The sequence below is a fragment of the Equus asinus genome, chromosome 29 (genome assembly GCF_041296235.1).
Source record: "Equus asinus isolate D_3611 breed Donkey chromosome 29, EquAss-T2T_v2, whole genome shotgun sequence".
Lineage (NCBI taxonomy): Eukaryota > Metazoa > Chordata > Mammalia > Perissodactyla > Equidae > Equus > Equus asinus.
Genome location: NC_091818.1, coordinates 40,727,443 through 40,752,538, shown reverse-complemented (window position 1 = coordinate 40,752,538; position 25,096 = coordinate 40,727,443). Strand labels below are relative to the sequence as shown.

Below are 25,096 nucleotides of genomic sequence, written 5' to 3'. Positions count from 1 at the left end.
ACATAGATATTATTAATACCTCTATATCTACTAAATAAATAAAATCTGTACTTAAACACCTTCCTATAAAGAAAATACAGGCCCTGATGACTTCACTGGTTAATTTTATTAAATATTTTGAAATAAATATTACCAATTTTAATCAAAGTATTTTGGAAATCAAAAGAGAAAGGATTACTTATCAACTCATTCTGTGAGGCTACAGTTACCCTGATACCAAAACTAAGATATTACAAGAAAAGTAAATTATAGACCAATATCCCTCATGAACATAAATGCCAAAATTTTCAAGAAAATATCAGCAGTTTATGTCCAGTAATATATAGAAAGGATAAGCCCCCCTAATTAAGTTGGACTTTTCCCAGGAACTCAACTCAAGGTTGGCTTAACACTTGAAAATCAATGCAATTCACCATTAGTAGACTAATAAAGAAAAACTATATAATCCTCTCAATATATGCAGACAAAATTCAACACTGATTTACGACAAAAGCTGTCAAAAACTGGGAGTAAAAAAGAAAATCTTAAACCTAAAAAAGGACACAGAACACCAAAGTTAACATTACATTTAATGGTGAAACACTGAATGCTTTTTCCCCAAGATCAGTGATAAGATAAAGACATTTGCTCTTACCTCTCATATTCATCATTGCCTTGATGCCTGAAACAATGCAATAAGGAAAAAAATACAGATTGGAAACAAATAAAAGTATTTTACTTTCAGTCAACATGTTTGTGTTAAAAAATATTAAAGAATACACACACACAAAATTTACAATTTTTACAGCTATTACATCTAAAAAGTGAGGTTAGTGAGTTGCAGGATATAGGGTTAATATGGAAAAATCAATTATATTTCTATATACCAGCAACAAATCATTGTAAATTAAACTTTTAAATACCATCAAAAATATAAAGAAATAAGTATAACAAAATGTGCATAAGACCTGTGCACAGAAAACTATAAATATTGCTCAGAGAAATTTTTAAAGACCTAAATAAATAGAGATATCATGTTCATGAATTTGAAGATAGAATATTAAGATGTTAGTTCTCTCTAAATTGATCTATATATTCAACAGAATCCCAAACAAAATCCCAGCATCTTTTTTTTTTGAGGTAGAAAATGATAAGCTGGTTCTAAAATTTATACAGAAATTCAAAAGACTTAGAATAGCTAAAACATATTTCAAAAATAACAACAGTGGAGGCAACGCAAATTCAAACCATAACATATCCTCCAAAATATCTAAAATTGAAAAGTATTGGCAAAGATGTAGAGCAACTGGAATTCTCATACATTGCTTGTGGAAATGTAACTTGGTACATTGTAAAACCAATTTGCAAAAAGTTTGGCAATATCTACGAAAGTGGAATATATGGTCTCTGTATTGCCACAATAACGTTGCATAATAAACCAACTCAAACTCAGTGGCTTATGACAAGAGCATTCATTCTCTCTTACTCATCAATCTTTGGGATGTCTAAGGTTCTGCTAATCTAAGGTGGGTTTGAGCTGCAAGTTAGAGTCACATCTGCTCCATATATGTTTGTTCTAAGGGCCCAGGCTGAAGGGACAAGGGCTACATGAGACATGGTCTCTTCATGTACATCATCTGAGCTCAAGAGCCAAGTTAAACTACACAAGCACACCTAGGACTCCTGCTTATACCATGTCTACTAACATCCTATCAGCCAAAAGAATTCATATGACCAAGAAAAATATTAATGGAGCAGAGAAGTAAACTTGGCCAACAATGGAAGGGGGAAGGGAATAAACATTTGCTGAAACAAAAATCCAAATTATCACGTCCAGCATGATAGGCACCCAACAAAAATAATGCACATGTGCACCAAGAGACATGAATAAGAATGTTCAAGCAGAATTATTCATAATATCCAAGAATTGGAAACAATTCAAATGACTATCAATAGTACAATGGATAAAGAAAATGTGCTGCATCTATGCCTACACATATAGCAATGAAAATGAAAAAATAAGTACACACAAAAACATGAGTCTCATAAACAATGTTAGTCCCAAAGAAACCAGGCACAAAATTATTCAATTCCTATAAAGTTCAAACCACGAGCAAAACTAAATGATAAAGCTTAGGGATGCATATTTAGGGAGAAACCTATTAAGAAATGTAAGGAAGAGATTACCGTAGAACTTAGATTAATGGCTAGGTTTGACAGTAGGAAAGGAGAGTGGGTATTGATTGGGAACTGGCACAAAAGGGAACTTCTAGGGTTTCGGCAATGTTCTGTTTCTTGACCAGGTTAGTGGTTTCATGAACATTTGCTTTGTGATAAATAGGAAGTTGTACAGCCTGGTTTTGTGTCCAAGCGTACCTTGTACTTCACTTTATTGCCCGACACAGATATTATACATTTTACAAAGGTTTGTGGCAACCATGTGTTGAGCAAGTCTATTGGCGCCATTTTTCCAACAGCATTTTCTCGCTTCCTGTGTGTCATATTTTGGTAATTCTGGCAATATTTCAAACTTCTTCAGTATTGTATTTGTTATGGTGATCTGCGTCAGTCATCTTTGATGTTACTATTGTAATTGCTTTGGGGAACCATGAACCATGCCCACGTAGTACAGCAAATTTAGTTGATAAATGTTGTGTGTGTCTGACTGCTCCAGTGACTGGCTATTCCCCTGTCTCTCTCCCTCTCCTTCAGCCTCCCTATTCCCTCAGACACAATAATATTGAAGTTAGGCCAATTAGTACCCCTACAATGGCCTGTAAGTGTTCAAGTGAAAGGAAGAGTCATACGTCTCTCACTTTAAGTCAAAAGCTAGAAATGATTAAGCTTGATGAGGAAGGCATGTCAAAAGCCAAGATAGGCCAAAAACTAGACCTCTTGCACCAAACAGTTAGCCAAGTTGTGAATGCAAAGGAAAATTTCTTGAAAGAAATTAAAAGTGCTTACTCCAGTGAACACCTGAACGATAAGAAAGTGAAACAGCCTTTTAGATGGACTTAATTTTTGTCCTAATTTAACAAATTGCCACAGCCACTCAGACTTTCAGCAACCACCACCCCATCAGTCAGTATCCATCAGCATTGAGGCAAGACTCTCCACCAGCAAAAAGATTATAACTCAGTGAAGGCTCAGATGATGGTTAGCATTCTTTAGCAATGATGTATTTTTAAATTAAGGTATGTAATTATTTTTTTAGACATAATGCTATTGCACACTTAATAGACTTATGCAGAGTGTAAACATAACTTTTATAACACTGGGAAACTAAGAAGTTTGCATGACTCATTTTATTGCAATATTCACTTTATTGGTGTGGTCTGGAACCAAACCTGCAACATCTCCAAGGTATGCCTGTACAGTCATGTGCCACATAATGACATTTCCGTCAATGGAGGACTGCATATATGATAATGCTCCCCTAAGATTAGTACCATATAGCCTAGTTGTGTACGCTATACCATCTAGGTTTGTGTAACTACACTCTATGATGTTTGCGTAACAAAATCACCTGATGATGCATCTCTCAGAACATAACCCAGTTGTAACGCAATGCGGGATTGTACTTTCAAAATATCTATTATATTTCATTCTCTTCTTCTACAGCCAACCTTCTTCAGTTCTAGAACACACTTAATTTCACTTCTGGGGCCTTTCCACTTGCTTTGCCTTCTGCTTGGAAAGCTCTTCCTCCACTTCTTTCAAAGGTTGGTTTGTTCTGTTTTCGTCATGGGGTTTTGACCTCAAATGTCCTTTATTCAGTGAGACCTTATAGCTCTGCCTCTTCTGCTCCTGGCCTCCGGCCTCCAACATCATTTCTAGCTTTGTTTTCACAGCAGTATTGTTAAATGAAATTCTATTTTTTGTTGCAGTAGTGGTGGTCTACTTCTTACTGTTCGGCATCCGTCTCTAGAATAAGTTCCATGATGTGCAGGATCCCTGTCCAGCTTGTTCACAACCGTAATTCTAGGGTTTAATTCAGCATCTGACCACAGCAAACAATAAAACGTGCTATTGAATGAGAAAATCTTTATATTCCCATCATGTAGGATTAACGCTATTTGTGGTCCCTTGGTGCTCTCTGCATACACTATAAATTTATACAGGTGTTTTACTAGAGAACTAGCACGTGAACAAATGCTAGTGGATTTAATATTTATTAAATTACAAGAACGAGATTGGTTAATGTCCCATTTGGGCAAGACAAAACAAGAGTCATCGCAGCAGCCTCAACAGGACCCTCAAGGAGAGACCGACACCCGACCAGAACGCGAAGGAGACCCAAAATCACGCGCGTAAGTCATGGCGGCGTCTCCCGCGTCTTCCCGTGCGTGCTTCCGCATCCGGCGATGTCCAGCCCCGCGAGATTCCCGGTCTCGCCCCACCCCACCCCGCGCTGGGCCATCATTTTCACGAGACTCCGTCGTCCAATCCTGGGGCGCGCTGCGACCTCGCGCCTGCGCAGAGGGGACAGTGAGCGCCGCGTGGACGCCGGTCGCAGCGCACGCCTGCGCGTCGCTTTTTCCTCAGCGATTGGCTCCTGCCTCCTACGGGGACGCCACAGTTCAGTTTTCACTTTCTCTTTTTTTCCGTCCGTCCCCCCCCCCCCCTTCCTGAGGCCGCGGGGTTTTACTTCCGGTTCCCAGCCCCCGTCGCTGAGAAAGGCGACATGTTCCCTCAGGCCCCGGCGCGTCTTGGGGTCCATTCCTATCTATGAGCCTCTGGAAAAGGGACGACGCTTGGCTGAGGAGCGCGGCGGGGCCTGCGGGCTCGGAGCCTGGACGCCGGTCCCGCGTGTCTCCCGCGGGCGCCTCGGGCCGCCCTCCCCGCGCGCTGGCACAAGGGCGGAGAGGAAGGACGGGCTGCGACGTGGAGCTTCCAGCGCGCCTCTGACGGGCTGTGGTGACGGGAGGCCGAGGGCGCCCCTTGGAAACCCGGGAGGAGAGGAGTCCCGGAAAAGGGCGACTCAGGGCTCCCTGGCTGGGAAGGAGGCCGAGACGGCCGCGTATTAACAGGGTCCGAGAGCATCTCTGTCACATTTGGCCACGAGGGACCCAGTGAAAGGAAGCGCATGTCTGGGGGCGTGGACGACCTGCGAAAGCATGGGGAAGAAATTGAACAGTAATCTCAGGTCGTCGGGGGCGGCGGCGGCACGAAGGACAGGTAAAACCTCGCGCTGCGGGGACCCTTGTGACACCTGGGAGGAAGCAGGGGCGCGCTGGCTGCCTGGCCTTGGGTCGTGTCTGTCGCGGGCTTCGCTGTTGTTATGTTAAGAAAGTTTAAGATGACGGTTGCCGTTGCATGCTTTTCTGGGACGGTGAGTGACTAACGCGCTTTGGCCTGTTTACCCTGCTCTGGGGCGCTGGGGTGGGAGAGGTCGGTGGTGGTAGGCTTGGCTTTTGCTTTGCTTTTCTTGGCTGCTTTTTTTGGGGAATGGCCACTTTTCACACCGGTGGCCATTCTCAATGTTGCTATTATGTCGATCCTGACTCGTTTGGAGGAAGTCAGCGTTTTACAAGTTCGTCTAGGGCTTCAGAGTGCGTTTTTCCCCTTTTTGAGGCAGACAGCCTAGAACGGCTGCAACGTGTCCTTTGAATTGCCTGTCAGAGGACAGCTTCATCCTCAGGGACGCGATAAGAAATGCTTAGTTGAAGCCTTGCTCGTTTGGTTTGGACCGACTAGTCGATAATTGTCTGAGGGTTCTGGATGAATCTGCACCTCGAGTTTCTCTCTGGGGAGACTTCACGGCAGTCCGGGCCCCTTTCCTTTTTAAAGTAGGCGTAAAAGGAAGGGGTCCACCCATTGGGAGGCTCATTTAGCAGGAAAACGAAGTAGTGCGTAAGGAATGTCATAATAGGCCAGTCCCTGTAACCCGGCAGTCTGTCTGAAGGTGGCACCAGGCAGCATTGTCGGGGAGAACGTGGCAGATTAACCTCAAAACTGGAGGAAGATACTTTGAAAATCCTCAAATTTCATTTAATAACCATCTGTTTGAAATCCCAAAATTTAAATACACCTTTTCTGTTACCCTGCTCTGTTCTCCCTGTAAGGTAAAGTTAGAATGATGAAGTTTATGAAAATGTAAATTCTAAACCTGAGGGTTGTCGGAGTATATGGTGTCACGTAGTGGACTGGTGATCTAAGGACCCACAGTTTTCCCCTGAAAGAGCATTAGAAGATAAAAAGGGGGTGTGTACGTTTAATCTTACAGGATCTGAGATTGGTAGGAAGCCCCCTCAGGAGGTTTATAACGAAGCAGGTGTTCCTCAATAGTGAAAGAATACTCTTCTGTTGAAAAACTGCCTTCTAGAACTGGATCGATCTATGTAATATGTTCAGTAATAACCCAGACTAGAGAAAAATAAAAAGTGACAAAGTGTCCACAGTTATTTTAAGAGAGGCAAAAAACGGTGTTTGAAATCTTGTGTTTTCAGAACACTTGCCCAAATGTAACCAGTTCTCTTTACAAAGAGCTGTATCATGAGCATCTCCTGTAATCCAAACATAGTTGCTTCAATAAATTGAAATCCTCGAAGTGCCTAAAAACTTGCCTGAGACGTGGTGTTTGTTAAATAAATGCGGTATGATATCTATTTAGTATAATTAAATAGATGTGGCATCTGTTTATCAAATGAGTCCTTCGTTCCTCTCCTGATGGACGTTTAAGTTATGTTCAAGTTCTTCCCTATTACCAGCAGTGCTGCAGTGATTATCTTTTTTGCTGTTATAAACAATGCTTCATGGGCTCATGATAGTATGTCTAGAATCGATTCCTTATGAGAGCTGGATAATAATGCTGTTAAATGGCCCTCAAGTGATTGTACCCTTTTATATTCACTCTCTGAAAAGGTGTGTTTTTATTTCCTAGCTAGCCAGCACTGGATGGTAACAGTATTTCTTTAATATTTTACTAATTTTCTACTAAGTGAAAATAACATTTCATTTTAATTTTTACCTTCCTTGGGTAATAAGAAAGTTAAACATTTTTGGCTGGGTCATATCCTTTGCTCGTTTTTTTTTTTTAATTGGTTTCTGAACTCTCTTCTTTGACCCTTTTAACTATTACCACACTGTTTTAATTATTGTAGCTTTATAGTATATTTTGGTACTTTCTTTTGAAAAAAGCTTTGGGCTCTTCTTTGCATTTTTCTTCCAGATGAAATTTAGAACCATCTTTTCAAGTTCTATAGAAAATCTTGTTGGGATATTGTTTGTGATTGCATTGAATTTATAGATTAATTTGAGAAGAGACATTCTTTTGAGTTTTTCCTTCTAGGAGAATAGGTATGTCTCCTTGTTTCTTCTACTAATATTTTTGTTGTGATATATGTCGTTTATATGTACTGTTAAAAAAAAAAAGTATATCTGTGTACCCAGCTTAAGAGAACATCACCCCCATAACCCTGGTCATTCTGAATTTTGTGTTAATTATTCCCTTGCCTGCCTTTACAGTTTTATTACTTATATTTGTATCCTTAACCAACATATTGCTTACTTTCACCTATTTTTGAACTTTATTTAAATAGAATCATACTGTATATTCTGTGAATTACTTTTGTTAAACATTACGTTTCTGAGATTCACCTAGGTGGAAGCTTGTGCTTGTAGTTCAGCAGTTCAGAAACTTTTCTGTTGTTGTTGTTGTCTAGTTGACATACAGTATTATGTTAGTTTCAGGTATACAACATAGTGAGTCAACATTTACATACGTTGTGAAATGATCACCATGATAAGTCTAGTAACAGAAACTTTTTGGTCTCAGGACTCCTTTACCCTTTTAAAAACTATTGAGGATCCCAAAGATCTTTTGTTTATGTGGTTATATCCTATTAGATAGTAAAACTAAAAAAAAAATTAAATATGTTAGATATGGCATCTATTGGTATGTTTGTGGATACCAATAAATGTATGGCATATTTATTGGTACCTCTAAAAGTAATAATGTCTATTACATCTTAACATAAATATTTTTAATGAAAAATAACTATTTTCCAAAACAAAAGAAAGTAGTGACAAGAGTGGCATTGTTTTACATTTTTGCAGATATCTTTCATGGCAAGAGTCTCATGGCTGCATCTGCATTCATTCTGTTGCAATATGTTGTTTTGATTGAAGTATATGAAGAAAATCTGGCCTCAGCTGTGTATTTAGAAAAGGGAGAAATGTTTTAATAACCTTTTTAAATAGTTATATTTTTCTTTGATACTCCTCAAAACCTAATGGTTTCTTAAAAGTTAGCTGCAGTGTAGAATTTTAAACCGTATTAGTGAACTTCTCAAACTCTATGACATTAAAACCCGTTGGTCTGTCTTGCATTTTGAAGAGATCTTTCACCCATGCTTTGGTCACGTGGAAGATAGTTCACTGAATTATGTAGATCTCCCAAAAGATCACACATTTCGTTATATAATATCAAAAAATCACATACATTAGCATCGTCACCACTTTAAGAACCACTGCTATAATTCAGTCATTTTCATTGAAATATAATGGTCTAGTGTAAGAATATATTACATATTTACCCTTTTTATTCTTTATGAACATATTGGTTATTTTCAACATTGGGCTGTTACAATTAGTGCTGCTCATAAACGTTCTTGTTCGTCTCCAAGTGCATATATACAATACTTTTGTTTGGGTGTATTAGTAGTGGAATTGCTGGATCCATTGGGAGGGTGTGTACATGTTCAATTTCATTAGATAATATCTAACTTTTCCTAAATGCTTGTTCTGATTTATGCTGCACCAGTTGTGAATGAAACCTCCCTTTGCTCTCCATTCTCTCCATATCTCGCATTGTCCAACTTTTTTCATTTTTGTCGTTCTGCTGGAAGTGAAGTGATATATTATTGTGATTTTAAACTACATTTCTCTGATTACTTAAAAGAAATTGAGAGTCTTTTCGCTTTTGTGTAATATTTAGTCATGTTTTCTCCGCTTTTTCTATTGGGTGCTTGTTTTCTCTTATTAATATGTACAGTTTTTTTAATATGTTATATGTGCACAAGTTGATGAACTCCTCCTGTTGCTAAGTTAGGTTACTAGGATCACTTATTTAAACAATTAAGAAATATGTAGAGACGTACACTGAACAGTCTTTCTTCCCTGTACCTATTCAGCTCATTCCCCAGTGTATTTTTTTATATTCTTCTTTCTTACTCTAATTTCTGCTATGCTACATTTTCTTCTCCACATACCAGTATATCCTAGAAATCTTGACAAATGAGTATACAGGAAGTATGCTCCTTGTACAGCATAGGAGCACAGTTTCCCACTGTGTGGCTGTACCAGTTTATTTAACTAGTCTATAGTAGGTTGACTGACTATTTGATTTTCTAGTCTTTTGCTGTTAAAAACTGTAGTGCATGGAGTAACTTTGTAGAGTTGTCATTTTGGATTTGAGCACATATTTCTGTATTATTAATTTCCAGAACTGTGATTACTGGGTCAAAAGATAAATGCTTTTGAAATTTTGACAGATATTGCCAAACTGCTTTTCTCTGGGATTTTGTACTCTTACTCACAGTGTACTAAGGAGACAATTTTCCTAAAGCTTCCCCACCTCACGGAATGCATTGGTAGAATTGTAGATTTTGATAGCTTGCTAAGTGAAAAGTGGTATGAGTTTATTTAAATTTACATTTTATTATGACTGAGTTCGATCATCTTTTCATATGTTTAAAGGACTTTTTCCCTTTTTGTTTGTACTAACTGTTCATATCCTTTGTCCATTTATCTATTTTTTATTGGGTTGTTGGACTGTTGGGTTGTTGGACTTCTTTACATACTCTGGGTACTAATCTTTTGATAGTTAAATGGGTTGCAAATACCTTTTCTCTCCCTTGGTGGTGGTTTTGATGAGCAGAAGTTCTAAATTTTTAAAGATTTTCATTTCATGTCTGTATCTTTGGAATTGTTTGTGTGTAGTTTGGAGTATAGGTATAAGTTAACTTTATTCTCATGTGGATAAGCAGTTGTAGAATTTGCCATTGAATCCACTTGGGTCTGAAGTTTTATTGGTAGCAGATTTTTAACTAGTGATTACAGGATTACTTAGGTTTTTAAAAAAAATTATGACAGTTATAGTAAGTTAGATTTTTCTAGGACTTTATCTATTAAATTTTTAATATTTATTGGCATAGAGTTGTTAAAAGTATCCTCCCACTATCTTTAATGTCTGAACCATGTGTAATTATGCCTCCTTTTTTCATTCCAGATAGTGAATATTTCTGTTCTCATTTCCCTTACCCCTTTCTGTTAATTCATCTTGCTTGTAGTTTATCAGTTATCGTAGTCTTTTCAGTGAATCCTTTTGTGATTATCTCTATCAAGTATTTCTTTTTATGTTTATTTTTTGTTTTTTTCATTTACTAAACTATTTTGAGATAGCTGTAGATTCATATGCACTTGTACATTTTAGATCTGTCTCTTAAATATCATCTGTTGGAATTTATTAATGCAATTTTAAAACATTTTTAGCTGGGACATATAGCCTATTTACATTTACTACAATTGCTCCTATTTTTGTGCTTTCTCTTTTCCTTGGCTGTTCTGTATTTCTTTTCTCTCTTTTTTTGTTACTTTTTAAAATATTGATTTAATGTTTTTTATCATTCCACTTTTCCCATATACTAGTTTGAAATTATATACTTTTTTCTTTTTAAATTATTCTAGAGATATCATGCATCTTTGACTTTTCAAAATCTCAAAATAACCTATAACTTTACCTTCCTCTGAGACAATACAAGATCCTTGGGAGTTTAACTTCATTCAACCCCTTCATGACTTATATGTTATTATCTTGTATTTTAATTGTTTTAAAAAAATTCTCACCCACCAGAAGGGGACATGTTTAGAATTAATTGTGTTTTACAGTCAGTACTTGTTTACATTTCCCATACTTTCACTACTTTCTCTGTTATCCCTTGCTTCTTTTATCTTTTAGACCGTCCATCTAGGGCTTTTTTTTTTTTTTTTTTTTTTTTCCTGCTTACAGTACATACTTTGGAACTGCTTTTATTGAAGGTCTGTTGATGATGAACTTTCTTTGTTTTTGTTTACCTGAAAATGTCTTTGTCTCACTGTCATTTATTTGCTGAATATAGCAGTTTAGTTTGGCAGTTGTTTTCTTTTAGTACCATTGAAGATCTCATTCCTCTATCTTGGGTTCCATTATTGCTATTGAGATGTTAGCTGTCAGTCTGTCAATTCCTTTTTCTCTGCTCTGATATTTTTCTCTTCATCTTTAGTTTTCTGCTGTTTCGCTGTGATATATCTTTGTCTTGCTTGGGTTGTTTGGCTTCTTAAATCTGTAAATTAGAGGTGTTTTGAAATGTGTTTGGCTATTCATAATTTCTGAACTGTGTATTTCTATTTTTATATTCTATTGATCTATCTGAATGTATAAATAAGTCTTTTATAACCTACATAGTATTTTCTCCTGATCATTTGCTCTTCTTTCGCTTTGTTTCCCACAACTTCCCAAGAAGATTGCATTGCTGAACTTGTGGGTTTTTGACAGTTTGATAAGTGAAGAGTGAAACTTGAATAAAACTCTGGAACTGGTCTTTTGGGAGATAGAGTAGGACTATGACTACTCTTTCAGTTTTTTCATCATACTTGGTTTATTTAGATGTTTCTTCCATTTAGACCAGTGTTGGTAAATTGTATTTTTATAGTTTCCAAATTTATTGGTATAAATTGTGTAGGATAATTTATAGTTTCAGACCTCTTTTCCCTCTATTTGTGGTTGCATTGTCCTTTTTGTCCCTGATATTTAATTTTTTTCTTGATTATATTTGCTAAAAGATTATTCTAAAACAACCAGCTTTTTGTTCTATTGATTAACTCTGTTGGCCTTTTGTTTTTGTTTTTAAATTTGGCTTCTCTTTTTTTTATTACTACTTTTATCGTAAGAAATGTGTGTGGGGCATGCTTTCTGTTTTTCCTTAATAAGATTTTAACAATACTTAATTGGAGAAATAAATCCCTTGCTGATATTCTTTGTAAAGACTCACTCCCTCCCTGGCATGTAGAAATAGACCCTGTTTAGAACCTTTGGGTACACCTGCTCCCTCATTAGGAGAAGGAATATTCAAGACCCCAGCTCCTGAGGCCTAATTTGACCAGTTGAGGCACCTGCTTCACCCTGTGGTTATGCCTGCTTCTCTGTGAACCACTTTAGTGAAGCCCTGTTCTTTGTTCTGGGCGTTTAGGATGGGATATATCTAGGGGTGGTGGCAATAAAAAAATCATCTTTGTTATGGCATGGGTTAGGTATCACTTTCTCTCTTTTCATGTGTAATAATCAAAAGAACCCAAGGTAGGTCTTAAAATCTAATTGTCCTTGAGAGAAATTTATTCTTAGAATTTTCTTGTCAGAGGGACAAGACTACTTAACAATATTCTTGTAATAAATACAGTAATGAGTTTAATGCAACCATTTCATTGCAGGCTGACAGTTTAATGCTAAAGCGTAAATTAGTAAACTCAGTTTGTTCAGGAGCGCCGAACATAGGTCAGTTACTTTAGAGGGATGTCTAAAAATGTCACCATAAATATCTTGCTTTGTGAGTTCAGATCTTCCTATGTTTTCTATATGTACGACACAGTAGTGGTGGTGATTCTCTAGGATCTCCTGACTGCATTTTCCTCTAGCAAATGCAGATACAGTCCACGAGATGCATGTGAGTGTCTTAGGTTACTTGGTTAAAGCATAAGTCAAAAGTGAAGATGTCCTTAGGTCAGGCCAAATGCTTCACTTTCCTCCCTCCCATTCAGTTTTATCTTCCGTGGGTGAGTTTTGTTAGAGCCGCGTGGCTTAGTGGGAGGGACAAGCACCCCCATCCCCACCCCAGGTGCTAGTATCAGCATCTTTGGGGGTATATGGAGTATTCAAAACCATATTCAATAGGCCTTTTATTTTGTAAATTAAACAACAAAGCCCCACGAAACCCTAGCCGGTGAGTTTATGTACTCGATAAGGGGAAAGCTTTTAGGGGCAATGAATTAGAATGAATGAGTAGGGGTCGCTGTAGTGAAAAGACAGATTTCGGTTTAGGTCTGAGATTTGCAATCCTGCATGGTTACTGGGTGCCTGCGGGCAAAAGCCAAGAGAAAATTGAAACTTGGAGCATCACTGTAAAGTACCAATAAAACTACCTAGAGGTATTGGGTGACGTGAGAAATAGAGGACCGAGGGCACTCTGCTCACTTACTCCCATGACCCCTCTCCTCCAGTTTCGACCGGAGTCTGCAGTGTGCGGCGGTGCGCCAGGCTCAGGCTCGCGGTATGCCGCCCTCGTTGACTTTTAAAAGGCCCCGCCCCGCGCCGCCCCGGCCACCGCACTGGCCGTCGCTGGCGGGAGGGGGCCGGCGGGTCCGACTGGACAGAGGCACAGCCCCCTCCCCCACGCACCATGAGGTGAGGAGCAAGGGCCGCCCCCCACCCCCAGCTCGGGCTCTCCACTGCTGGCGGGGGCACCCCACTTGGCCGGTGAGCTGGCTGCCAGAGCGCTGGGTGCAGAGGAGAGTGGGAGAAGGGACAGACTAGGTTTCCTACCTTCAGGGGGCTTTAGGGAGTGAAGTTTTGGTCGAGCCTCCGTGAAAGGTGAGGACTCCCATGGTTGTATGGTACTTCAAGGTTAGAGAGCGCCTTTGTTTCTAACTTGTTGGATTCTGTGAGTATGGTAGTGGGGAAACCCTTGGAGACCTACTAGAGAGAGGGCATTACTTCTCACAGCTTTTGTGTGTGTGGGGGCTTACAGTATTTTAGGTCATCTTTTGAAATGTAAACCCGTGATTCCAAATGGACTTTGCACTTCAGATAATAGCAAGGAGTACCTTGGTTTTCATTCCATCTGTGCATGATTATCTTGACATCAAAAGACATTTAAACTTTTGTACATGGCAAACATTTTTATATATCTTAAAATTTTTATGAAACTAATACATTTCTCATTGTATAGTATTTTCAGTTTTTTATTGGAGACGATTTGTTTTGTGGGTCTCTTTATCATTATTTTGGCTTATAGAAAATGCTGTTTCCATTTGTTTTCTCTACCTTGTCTTCATTTTAAAAAACTAACTTGTTTGCTGCTTATGGCTAGAGCTATGGGAGATGTTTTTTCCCAAAATGAAAATAGCTTTACTTCCCCCAGATTATGCTTATGTAAAATTTCAGATAATGCATAAAGCTGTAAAAAATGAAACAAAATTTACCTGTACTTGATCCACCCAAAGATAATTTGGTAAAGTATTGAGTATCTACTGGGTACTTAAGACAAAGAGTATCTGCCTCTGTGGACCTTATGTTCTAGGGGAAGATAGATCCCTACAAAAGTAAATTGATGAAATAATTGGATGTTGTAAGGAGTGCTCTAAAGAAAACACATACTTTAGATGAGGTGATCAGAGGTTTATCTTGAGGAAATAACTTCTAGATTTCACTAAAGAAAGAGAGAGATCTAAGTCATGGGCAGAAGAGGAGAATGAGCACTCCAGTTGGAAATAATAGCATGTGCAAAGACCTGAAAAAAGGAAAGAACTTGAATCGGAAAGATGAGTGTAGCTGGAACTTAGTACATAGTAAGTAAGGGGGAGGTAGATCAAGGTGAGGTGTAGGAAATAAGCAGGGGCTGGATTTTACATGCCCATGGCAGGGAGTACACATTGTGTTCTGAGGGCAGCAAGAAGCCACTGAAGGGTTTGAAGTAGAGAAACGAAGTGATCTGGAAAACAAATTGATTCGTTCATTACATAAATTTTTACTGAAACCTTACTGTGTACCAGGCACTGTTCTGGGCACTGGGGACACAGCGTGGATAAGGACAAATTCCCAGTATCCATGAAGCTAATAATCTAGTCGTAGGAGGATAATCAAATAAGAAAAATATCAGCTATTGATGGGTGTTGTACAGAAAATGACCCTTGTTTAAATTGTAGTGTATGTTCTTTAAGACTTTGTATGTATACATATGCTGCTGTTTTGTAGTCTGCTTTTCTTTACCCTAAACAATTTATGGTAGGACATTTTTCTTTGTTATTAAATAAACAGCTTTCTTTTATTTGGGAGCATCTTTGTTTTTTAGATTAAGTATGGCAGAAATAATAATGCACAAATGAAAAAAAGTACTGTGCAGCAACAAAAATTTACATGTTATAAGGCATCTATTGGGAAAGGATTATATAGTACTTTCCTTTTGACAGGCTGACATGTTGCTCTCCTACCTCATCCCCCACCCCAGCAGCGCCTCTGTGATTTTTTCACTTTGAGCTATAAATGTGGTTAGTAAGATTTATGGATTTCCTATTTATTGAACCAATTCTTATACTCCTAGAATGAACCCTAATTGATCTCTGTTATTATTTTAATATCCTGATGTATTCTTTTTGCCAGTGCATATACTTTAGGATTTTTGTAGCAATATTCATAAGAGAGAGGCCTGTAGTTTCCTCTTTTGTGGTTTTCTTTGTCATGTTTTGGTATTAGCATTTGACTGCTTTGTAAAACAGAATTGGGAGGCTTTACCCCTTTTTCTGAGTTTTGGAACAGATTAAATAGCATAAGTATTATTTCTTCTTTGATTCAGTTACCAAATATGTATTTACTAAATACCCACTGTGTACCAGGCATTGGGCTGATGCTGGTTAATCAGAGGTAAATGAAGCAAACGTGGTTCCTGCCCTCGCAGGACTTGGTTTATTAGGGATTAGACATTAATGAAGTAATTATGAATATGTAATTATAAATCATAAGTACTCTGAAAGAGAAGAACAGGGTGCTTTGAGAGAATGTCATTGAAAATCTACATTAGATTTTACTTTTTTGCATTTTAATAAATGGTTATTGAGTACGTGTACCAAAAGCTAATTAATTCTTTTTAAATTAATCATATTTATTGAAAATTTAATATGTAATTAGGTCTGTGATAAGTACATAAGTAAATGAGGTCTTCATAATTACAAAAGTTAAAATAAAAAATAATGGTAACAGTAGCTACTATCGTGGCTGGTATAGTTCACTTTTTATTTTTTGAAGATTGGCCCTGAGCTAACATCTGTTGCCAATCTTTATCTTTTTCTAAATTTTTTTCCCCAAAGCCCCAGTACATAGTTGTATATGCTAGTTGTAGGTCCTTCTTATTTTTCTCTGTGGGATGCCGCCATAGCGTGGCTTGATGAGCAGTGTGAGGGTCTGCACCCAGGATCTGAACCAGCGAACCCAACCACTATGCCACCAGGTTGGCCCCCACATTTTTTAATTAAAGAAATTAAGACTTAGATTAAGTAGACACTTCTAGTTTAACATGTCCAATTGTATACACCCTCTAGAAATCCCACTAAGATTATAGTAAAAGAATAAAGATATAAATCTGTAAAGATCAAGAGAGTGAGAGAGGAGATGATAGGTGAAATCAATATTTCGGAAACTAGAAAGAAGGTGGTCAAGTAATAAATGACTTAGTGGCTTAGAGAATGCTGAAGGCTGAAGAGAGGTGGGCCAAACAAGAAGCAAGCCAGTTCCCACCACAGAATCTGGAAAGGCTCTGGATTTGGAGGTACCAAGTACTTTTGAAGGCAGGAATACAGGCTGGAGAGGAAATAGGAGGGTTGACTGATGATTTTTATAATATTAATGCCCTGGGTCCCCTTCTCTGCACGACTACCTCTCTTCTACCGTGACAGAAGACCAAAGGTTTACACGCAGGAGACGTTAATGAGGCAGGCTTGAGACAGCTGAGGTAGGGGTGAAGCACCTAAATGGAAATGAGGATGAAGTCGACATACTGAACAATGACACTAGAGCCGTCTTTCTGTGTGATTCCCAGAACAAATAGTCAAGCTTATGCTCCCCCTAAACAAGATATCAAAGGATTCTTTTCTTGGGAATCTTACCAACCAATGGCAAAATGTTTAACAGATGGGGACTTTCGAAGTTTACCTGATTAAACAGCTGCATCACCATCAGATCACCTAAGTAAGTGCAGCCGGTCAAGAAGCACTGTTTACACACCAAACTTTCAGTCAGCTTTAAGTGCCTCACACTTAAATGCACAGCCGAGCATCACCAGCCATGTGGTACAAGTCTCTACCCTCAGACCAAACAGGAATAAACAAGTAGGAAATGAAAGGGGCTTGGTAGAAATAGATTTGCTGTGGGTAACAAAAGAAACATCAACTGAAGAAAATTATAGTATCTTTAGAGAGAAAAGAAAAGATATTACATCTATGAAAGAAGAAGAGGTTCTGTTTTTAAAAAGAGGGAAATTATTTGGAAAACAGAAAAGAGCTCTGTGACAGCAGAATTTTTTTTTAAACTTTTATACAAGGATTGGATAATAAAGGTGAAGAACTCTCCTAAAAAAATAGAACAGCCACAAAAATTAGAAAATGAGAATGAGAAGGTAAGAATAGTAGAGAACCAATTAGGGAGGTCCTTCATCTAGATAGGAGGAAACTATCATCTACGACTCCAGAATTGAACGATGTGAGTTTCTAGGTTGAAAGGGTCTATCTGGTGCCCTGAACAGGAGAAGAATACAAAAGCACCAGACTGGCTGCACACTTCCAAAAGGGACAAGACCAGATTAGTTCCTAATCTCTCTACTTCTGAAAAGAAGAAGGCGGGGGGTGGGGGTGGGGGTGCTCTCAAACTACGTTTTGAACAAATTCAAGAGAAAAAGAAACCCTGTAAACTCTAAATTTGCATGTAAGTGCTATTGGGAAGCTGAGATGGGACATTCCAGCAGTTCTGTGAGAAAAGGTAGAGTTGTGCAGAGGAGGCATAGCTCAGAAATCTCCAGCAACCATTCAGTCCCAGAAGCAGAGAGCCCCATCCTAAGAGAATAGCTGTGTACTGGGTTAACACGGGACAGCCACACAGTTTCCTTAAGGAAAGCAGGGAAAGAGGAATTGGAAAGTGTCTGGGTGACCCAGAGATCTTTGAACATGCTAACAAAATACTCCTAGAAGTGAGTGTATGACCTTGGAAAGCAAGAGTTGTGTCTCTTAGTGACACTGGTCTCAAAGAAGAAGTAAAGGCACTCCTGAACTAGATTACACTTGCAAGTTAGAAGAGTGGCAACAAAGGCACATGTGATTTTAAAAAACAGTCTTTAGGGGCCGGCCCGGTGGCGCAGCAGTTAAGTGTACACGTTCTGCTCTTCGGCAGCCTGGGGTTGGCCGGTTCAGATTCTGGGTGCCGACATGGCACCCCTTGGCAAGCCATGCTGTGGTAGGTGTCCCACATATAAAGTAGAGGAAGATGGGCACAGATGTTAGCTCAGGGCCAGTCTTCCTCAGCAAAAAGAGGAGGATTGGCGGCAGCAGTTAGCTCAGGGCTAATCTTCCTGAAAAAAAAAAAACGGAAACAATCTTTGGATGCAGGAACACAGAAGGGAACCTTTAAGCTGAGAAACCTGAAAACTCTTCTGTTCCCTACATACACCCTGAACCTTCCGGTAATGGTCCAGGATAATTCATCTCATTCAAATATGAATAACAAATAAAAAGAATATGCCCAGCATCCATACAGTGATACTGGGGTAGATTGCATTTCTTTGTTGGTTTGTTTTTGTTCTTTTAACATAATATTTTTGTTATTCAGCTATAATTTACATGCCATAAAATTCACCATTTAAAAGGGTACAATACGTTGGTTTTTCGTATGTTCACAAGGTTGTACAATCCTCACCACTGTCAATTACACCATGGACCTCTGGGCTTTACTTCTTGTATTCCTGCCATGACTCTGCAGTCCCTCCCCCTTGACTTTGGATTTGGCTGTGTTACTTGCTTTGGCCAATGATATCAGGTGGAAGTGACAGCATATCAATTTCAGGCCTAGTAAATCTTAAAAGGACATGGGATTTTCTTTTTTTCCTGCATGTCTGCCATTTCCATGAGGAAAATGTTCCTCTGCTAGCTCATTGGTTGAAGAAAGATGAGAGACTTGTGGATCAGGGGCCCCCCGCCAGCCTAAATGAGCCTAATTCAGCCAACACTGTAGAGTGTCAGCAATAGTAAATGATTGTGGTTATAAGCTGCTGAATTTAGGCACGGTCTGTTGCTAAGCAATTGTTAACTGATACAAATATATAAGAAAAAAAAGACGAGAGAGAGAGAGAGAGAGAGAGAGAGGGAGAGAAAGGAAACCACAATTTACTAACACACTACTACTAGATTGTGAAAGAAACCCTGAAAATATTGGCACAAAGTAGATCGGTGGACGTGCTACTGCCTGTGGTCTAACCTACAGTAACAAACATTTTGGTTAAGGACAGACCACGTATGCGACAGTGATCCCGTAAGAGTGGTACCGTATAGCCTAGTTGTGTACGATCTGTGATATTTGCACAACAACAAAATTGCCTAACAACACATTTCTCAGAATGTATCCTCTTAGTTAAGCGTGTGTGACTGTATTTTTCTAAGTAAAGTTTTATTGGAACACAGTCATTCCCATTCATTTACACATTGTCTGCGGCTGCTTTTGTGTTCCACCGGCAGAGTTCAGTATTTGTGACAGAGACTGTATGACTCGAAGTTCTAGAATACTGAGTGTCTGGCTGTTGATGAGAAAGCTCGCTGACCTCTTCAAGGAGGTGAAAAATGTAACCTAAAATTCCAATATAACTTTAAAAATAAATAAATAATACATCACTAGGATGGCTATAATCAGATAATAACAAATGTTAGCAATGATGTGGAGAAAGTAGCACTTTTCATACACTGCTGGTGAGAATGTAAAATGTTTCAGCCACTTGGAAAATAATCTGGCAGTTCCTCAAATGGGTAAGCATAGATTTACCATATGATTCAGCAGTTCTCCCTGGTATATACTCAAGAGAAATGAAAACATGTCCACACAAAAACTTGTACACCCTTGTTCATAGCAGCATTATTCATAATAGCCAAAAGTGGCAATAACCCAAATGTCCAATGATGATTGGGTAAATGAAATGTGGTATATCTATAAAATGAAATATTATTTGGCCTTAAAAGGAATGAAGTACATGCTACGATATGAATGACCTTTGAAAACATTATGCTAAGAAGCCAGTCACAAAGGACCACACGTTGTATGATTCCATTTATATGACATGATCTAGTATAGGCAAATCTATAGAGACAGAAAGTAAGTTAATGGTTGCCTAGGCCTGGGGCTGGGGAAAAATGAGGGGTGAGGTGGATGGCTAAGAAGTACAGTGTTTCTTTTCGGGTAGTGGAAATGTTCTAAAATTGACAGTGGTGATGGTTACACAACTCTGAATATGCTAAAAGCCATTGAATTGTACGCTTTAAATGAGTGGATTGTATGCTGTGTGAATTATATCTCAATAAAGTTGTATTAAAAATAAAAATTAATGAAGCATGAAAGATATGAAGAAAGATCACAAAGCAGAAATATAAGAATTCAAGGAAGAGACAGCTGGGAAGCAGGAGGATATGAAATGGGAACTAGCTGAACAGCAAAGAAATGAAAGAAAAAGATTAAATCATTTCAGAAACATAGAGTAAATTATGTGGTAGACATGGGAGACTAAGCACCATGGCAAAGGACGTAGAGATAGATATGAAATTTTATGATGTGTGTAGTTTACCACAATTTTAAAGCCAAAAAACCCCTAAAGATAGACATAAGAAAAGTGAGTAAAAGAAAACAAAGATTTTTTTTTTTAAGTGAGTAATGAGATAATGATATAGAAGACAGCCAGAAGAGATATGCAAAACTGGAGCCCCAAAGAAGAAAATCAGAACAGTGCTATAAAACAAATAATCTTAAAGTATAATTCAAAGTGTTTCCTTAAATTAAAAAAGATTTGAATCTGCCTATCGAAAGAATACATCATGTTCCAAAGAAAACTGGCCCAGCACTGAGACATATTCTGGTAAAAAATTTTGTACTGGCAAAAGGTCATATCATGAGGAAAAGAAAATCAGATTGGTGGCAGAACAGAAACACCACCAGAAAATAGTCGATGAACCACATGCAAGCTGCTTGAGGAAAGAATGAGCTAAGAATTTTATTTGTTTTTTGTCCTTTGGGTATAAAGACTGTTGACAAGTTTTGAATGTTCGGGGCTTCAGATTTTTACATGAGCCTTTCTTGAGGAAACAACTAGAAGACAAACTCAAGGTGATCAGTAAATGAGAAGGGAAATTTCAGCCAGGAAATTGACCACTAAAATCCTAGAATTAATTACAAGGTATCATTAGGAATCATTGTCTTCCTAAATTTAAAAGGAGTACTCTTTATGTTCCATCATTATATATGTAGGCTGTTTTCTATATATCCTTTTATCACTCGAAGTAATTTACTACAAATTGTTCTTTTTATTTACAAGTGACTGTTGAGTTTTATGAAGTACTTTTTTTGTGTCTACCAGGTCATGTTTTTTTTTTTAATCTCTTAGTGTGGTGAATTACCTAAATAGATTTTGTAATATTAACACTTCCTTAAATTCCTGGCCATAAGCCTTACTTGATCATGTTATAAATAAACTTTGTGGTTTATATATATAGCTAGTTTAGGTTTTCTCATGTTTTTTCTCATCTTTGCATCTATCTCCATTGGTGTTATTGCCTGAAAAGTTTCTTTTATAACTGCCCTCGTCTGGTTTCTCTATCAAGGTTATACTAGCCTTATAAATAATTTGAGATGATTTTCCTGTTTTCTGTTCTTTAGAAAAACTTTTAAGTGGAAAAATCCTGGGCCTGACATTGGTATACCTGTAACAACTAAACAACTGTATCAGTTATTTAACAGTTATAGGTATATTCTGGTTTTCTATTTTAAGTAGGCTTTGATACATTTTATTTCTAGGAAATTCTCCCGTTTTATTTATAATTTCAATTTTTGTCATAAAATTGTTTCTTTTATTCTTTCATGTTTTGTAGTATCTATAAATCGCAACCCTTTCTATTCCCAATGCTATTTGCCCTTTTTTTAAATTAGATTGGAGAATATATCAGTTTTTTCAAAGAACTAATCTTTTTTTCTACTCTTTCTTTTTTCTTCGTTTGATTAATTTCTGATCTTTATTATTTATTGCCTTCCCTTATTTACTTTGAATTTACTGTTTCTCTGTTTTCTAAGGTCTTGAATTGACTCTTTAGTTCATACATTTTCAAGTGTTTTTCTTTTCTTATATGTACATTTCAAACTAATGGTTTCCCTGTAGGTATTTTAGATTTGTCTAAGTTTAGATAGATGGTGTTTTTGTTGCCATTCAGTTCAAACCCTTTTAAACCTTATTGTAATATATTCTTTAACTTATGAATTACTTATAAGAGTTTTTTTTCTTTATTTCCAAACATGGGCCTCTTGAGATTAACTTCATATGATCACTTTAGTGTAATTTTACTACGTTTTGGTCAGAGATTGTGTTCTGTACAATATCAGTATTTAGTACTGAACACATTTTAAGCATATAGTTCAATTAATTTTGGTGAATGCATGCACCCTGTAACCACCACACCAATAAAAGTACAGGATATTTCTATCACCCCAGAAAGTTTCCTTGTGCCTACTTCACTTGTAATCAATTTTCCTATTCCTACCCCCTATCCCAAGCAACCACTGATGATTTTTATAACTATAGATTAGTTTTGCCAATTCTAGAACTTCATATGTATGGAATCCTGCAGCATGTACTCTTTTATATCTGACTTCTTTTGCCCAGTTTAATTTTCTTGAGATTCAAGCATATATCAGCAGTTTTTCTTTTTTATTGCTGAGTAGTAGTCTATTGTATGAATAAACCATGGTTTGTTTATCCATTCACTTGTTGATGAACATTTAGGTTATTTCCAGTTTTAGCCTGCTGTGAATAATGCTGCCCTCAACATTCATGTACAAATATTTTTGTGGACAAATGTTTCATTTCTCTTGGGTAGATACCTTGGAATAGAATTGCTGGGTCATATAAGTAAGTATGTGTTTAACTTTATAAGAAACTGACAAAGCTATTTTCCCAATTGGCTATACAGCTTTGTATTCCTACCAGGAATATATGGCAGTTTCAGTTGTTCCTCATCCTTGTCAGCACTTAGTAGTTTCTGTCTTTTTAATTTTAGCCGTTCTAGTCGGTGAGTAGTATTTTACTGTGGTTTTAATTACCACTTCCCTGGTGACTAATAATGTTGATAACGTTCATATGTACTTACTAGCTATTAGTATGTCTTTTGTAAGTGTGTCTAAGTCCCTTTTTTTTAATAAGGAAGATTGGCCCTGAGCGAACATCTGTACCAGTCTTCCTCTACTTTATGTGGGATGCCACCACAGTGTGGTTTGACAAGTAGTGCTGGGTCCCCATCTGGGATTCGAACCTGTGAACCCTGGCCCACCAAAGCAGAGCATGCAAACTTAACCACTACACCACTGGGCTGGCCCCTAAGTTCTTTATAAATTCTGGATACAAGTTCTCTGCAAATACTTTCAACTTCTTAATGATGTCTTTTGAAGATCAGAAAGTTTTAATTTTCATGGTCCAGTGTGTCCATTTTTCTTTTATGGTAAATGATTTTTGTGCCCTAAGAAATCTTTTCATGCCCCATGGTCAAGAAGGTATTTTTTCTATGATCTTTTTCTGGAAATGGTATAGTTTTAGCTTTAATGTTTAGGTCTATGATTCATCTCCAGTTGAATTTTATGGTTTGAGGTAGGGGTTTGTAGTTCATGGATTTTTTTCCGTTTTGGTTGTTATTGCATCATTTGTGGTGAAGATGTTCTTTCTCTAATGAATTATGTTGGCACTGTTGCTGAAAATCAGTATCTGAACTCTGTTGAACTCTATGTATTATCTTTACATCAACACATAATCTTGACTACTTTGGCTTTGTAGTAATTCTTGAAATAAGGTGGTGAGTCCTTCAACTTTGTTCTTCTTTTCTAAAATTGTTTTGGCTGTTCTAAATCCTTTGATTTCCTATATAAGTTTTAGAATAAGGTCATCAGTTTCTGCAAACTGGGATTATGTTGAACATCTATAGATCAATGTTGTCTCAACATCCTCCAAGCAAGGTCACAAAACTAGGCAATAGTATTAGTACAAGTCCAGACTGAAGCTGGACCACGAAGGATGTCTCCAAAAACACTTGGTATATCTAGTCAGAGGGGATTTCTAGTTCTCTAGGAGAATTTTAGGCTGAAATAATGATTAGTAACTGAAAATTAAGCAGAGGCAGTTTGAAATTCAGAAAAACAAAACATGATATAAGAAAGGAAATTGACTACCCAGCGTGGCTCAGCTGTGATTAATGCATACAATTTAATGAAACATTGAATACTGATATAACAAAAATAGTGACATAACTATGAGAGGATGGGAAGGAGAAGTGTTTTTTTTTTTAATATGTGTGTTTGGGAGGGAGGTGGTTTCATTAAAGGAATCTCTAAGGTTTGTACGGGTATTTTATTTAGAAACATGGAGTTACACCAGAAGATATAGCTGAAGTTGAAAATGGTCGCCTAAGAGGAATGGAAATAGGGGCTCCTTGGGAGGGTGGGAGCAGCAACTGATAAGGCTAGTGGTATTTGGCTTTTTATTTAGTGTATATTCTTTGTTGAAATTTATTTTTAAAGACAAGGGGAAGAAAAATTAAGTAGCTTTCTCAGACTCACAAGGCTAGAAAGACCTTGGTTCAAAAATCTTGTCTTGCCAAGACCTTTTGATTCCAAAGTCCATGCCCTTCATCACTTGTCCCACTCACTCCCTTCAGTTTGAAGAGGACATTGTCTTGAACACAGTTGTTTCCCACATAAGTCTGAAATTATGACTTAAATGTTAAAGACTACTCTTGTAGGTAGGCACCTGGTCTTCAGTTTTCTCTTATAATCCCAGCTCCAGTGCAGAGCTATACATATAACAGGACTATGATAAACACCTGTGGAACACTCAGTGAAGAATGATAAATGTGAGCTGGAAAAATCTTGAGACATCAGAGAAGCTAGATCTTGGACTAGGCTTTAAATATGAGGGAAAGTTAGGCACGAGTTGGGGAGGGGTGTGAAAATCAGACTATATATAACTAAAGAGGGAAGTTACGTGAAGAGTGATCTGAGTCAAGGGTATTTTGCCCTTGTGCCTGGGAGGGAGAT

General features: G+C 37.7%; 1 protein-coding gene across 17 annotated transcripts in view; it reads left to right on the top strand.

The window, feature by feature from the left end:
• Positions 1–4,456: 4,456 nt before the first annotated feature.
• Positions 4,457–25,096, top strand: part of TASOR2 (transcription activation suppressor family member 2) — a 76,669-nt gene continuing 56,029 nt past the window's right edge. For 6 of the 17 annotated variants that reach the window (XM_070500993.1, XM_070500992.1, XM_070500999.1 and 3 more), the window contains exon 1: positions 4,457–5,157. In XM_070500993.1, coding sequence (XP_070357094.1) covers positions 5,097–5,157 — 61 coding nt within the window. In that variant the 5' untranslated portion in view covers positions 4,457–5,096. Of the gene's footprint in view, positions 5,158–7,150; positions 7,279–25,096 lie in introns of all 17 variants that reach the window. The other 11 variants (XM_070501000.1, XM_070500995.1, XM_070501001.1 and 8 more) reach the window with 11 other exon arrangements.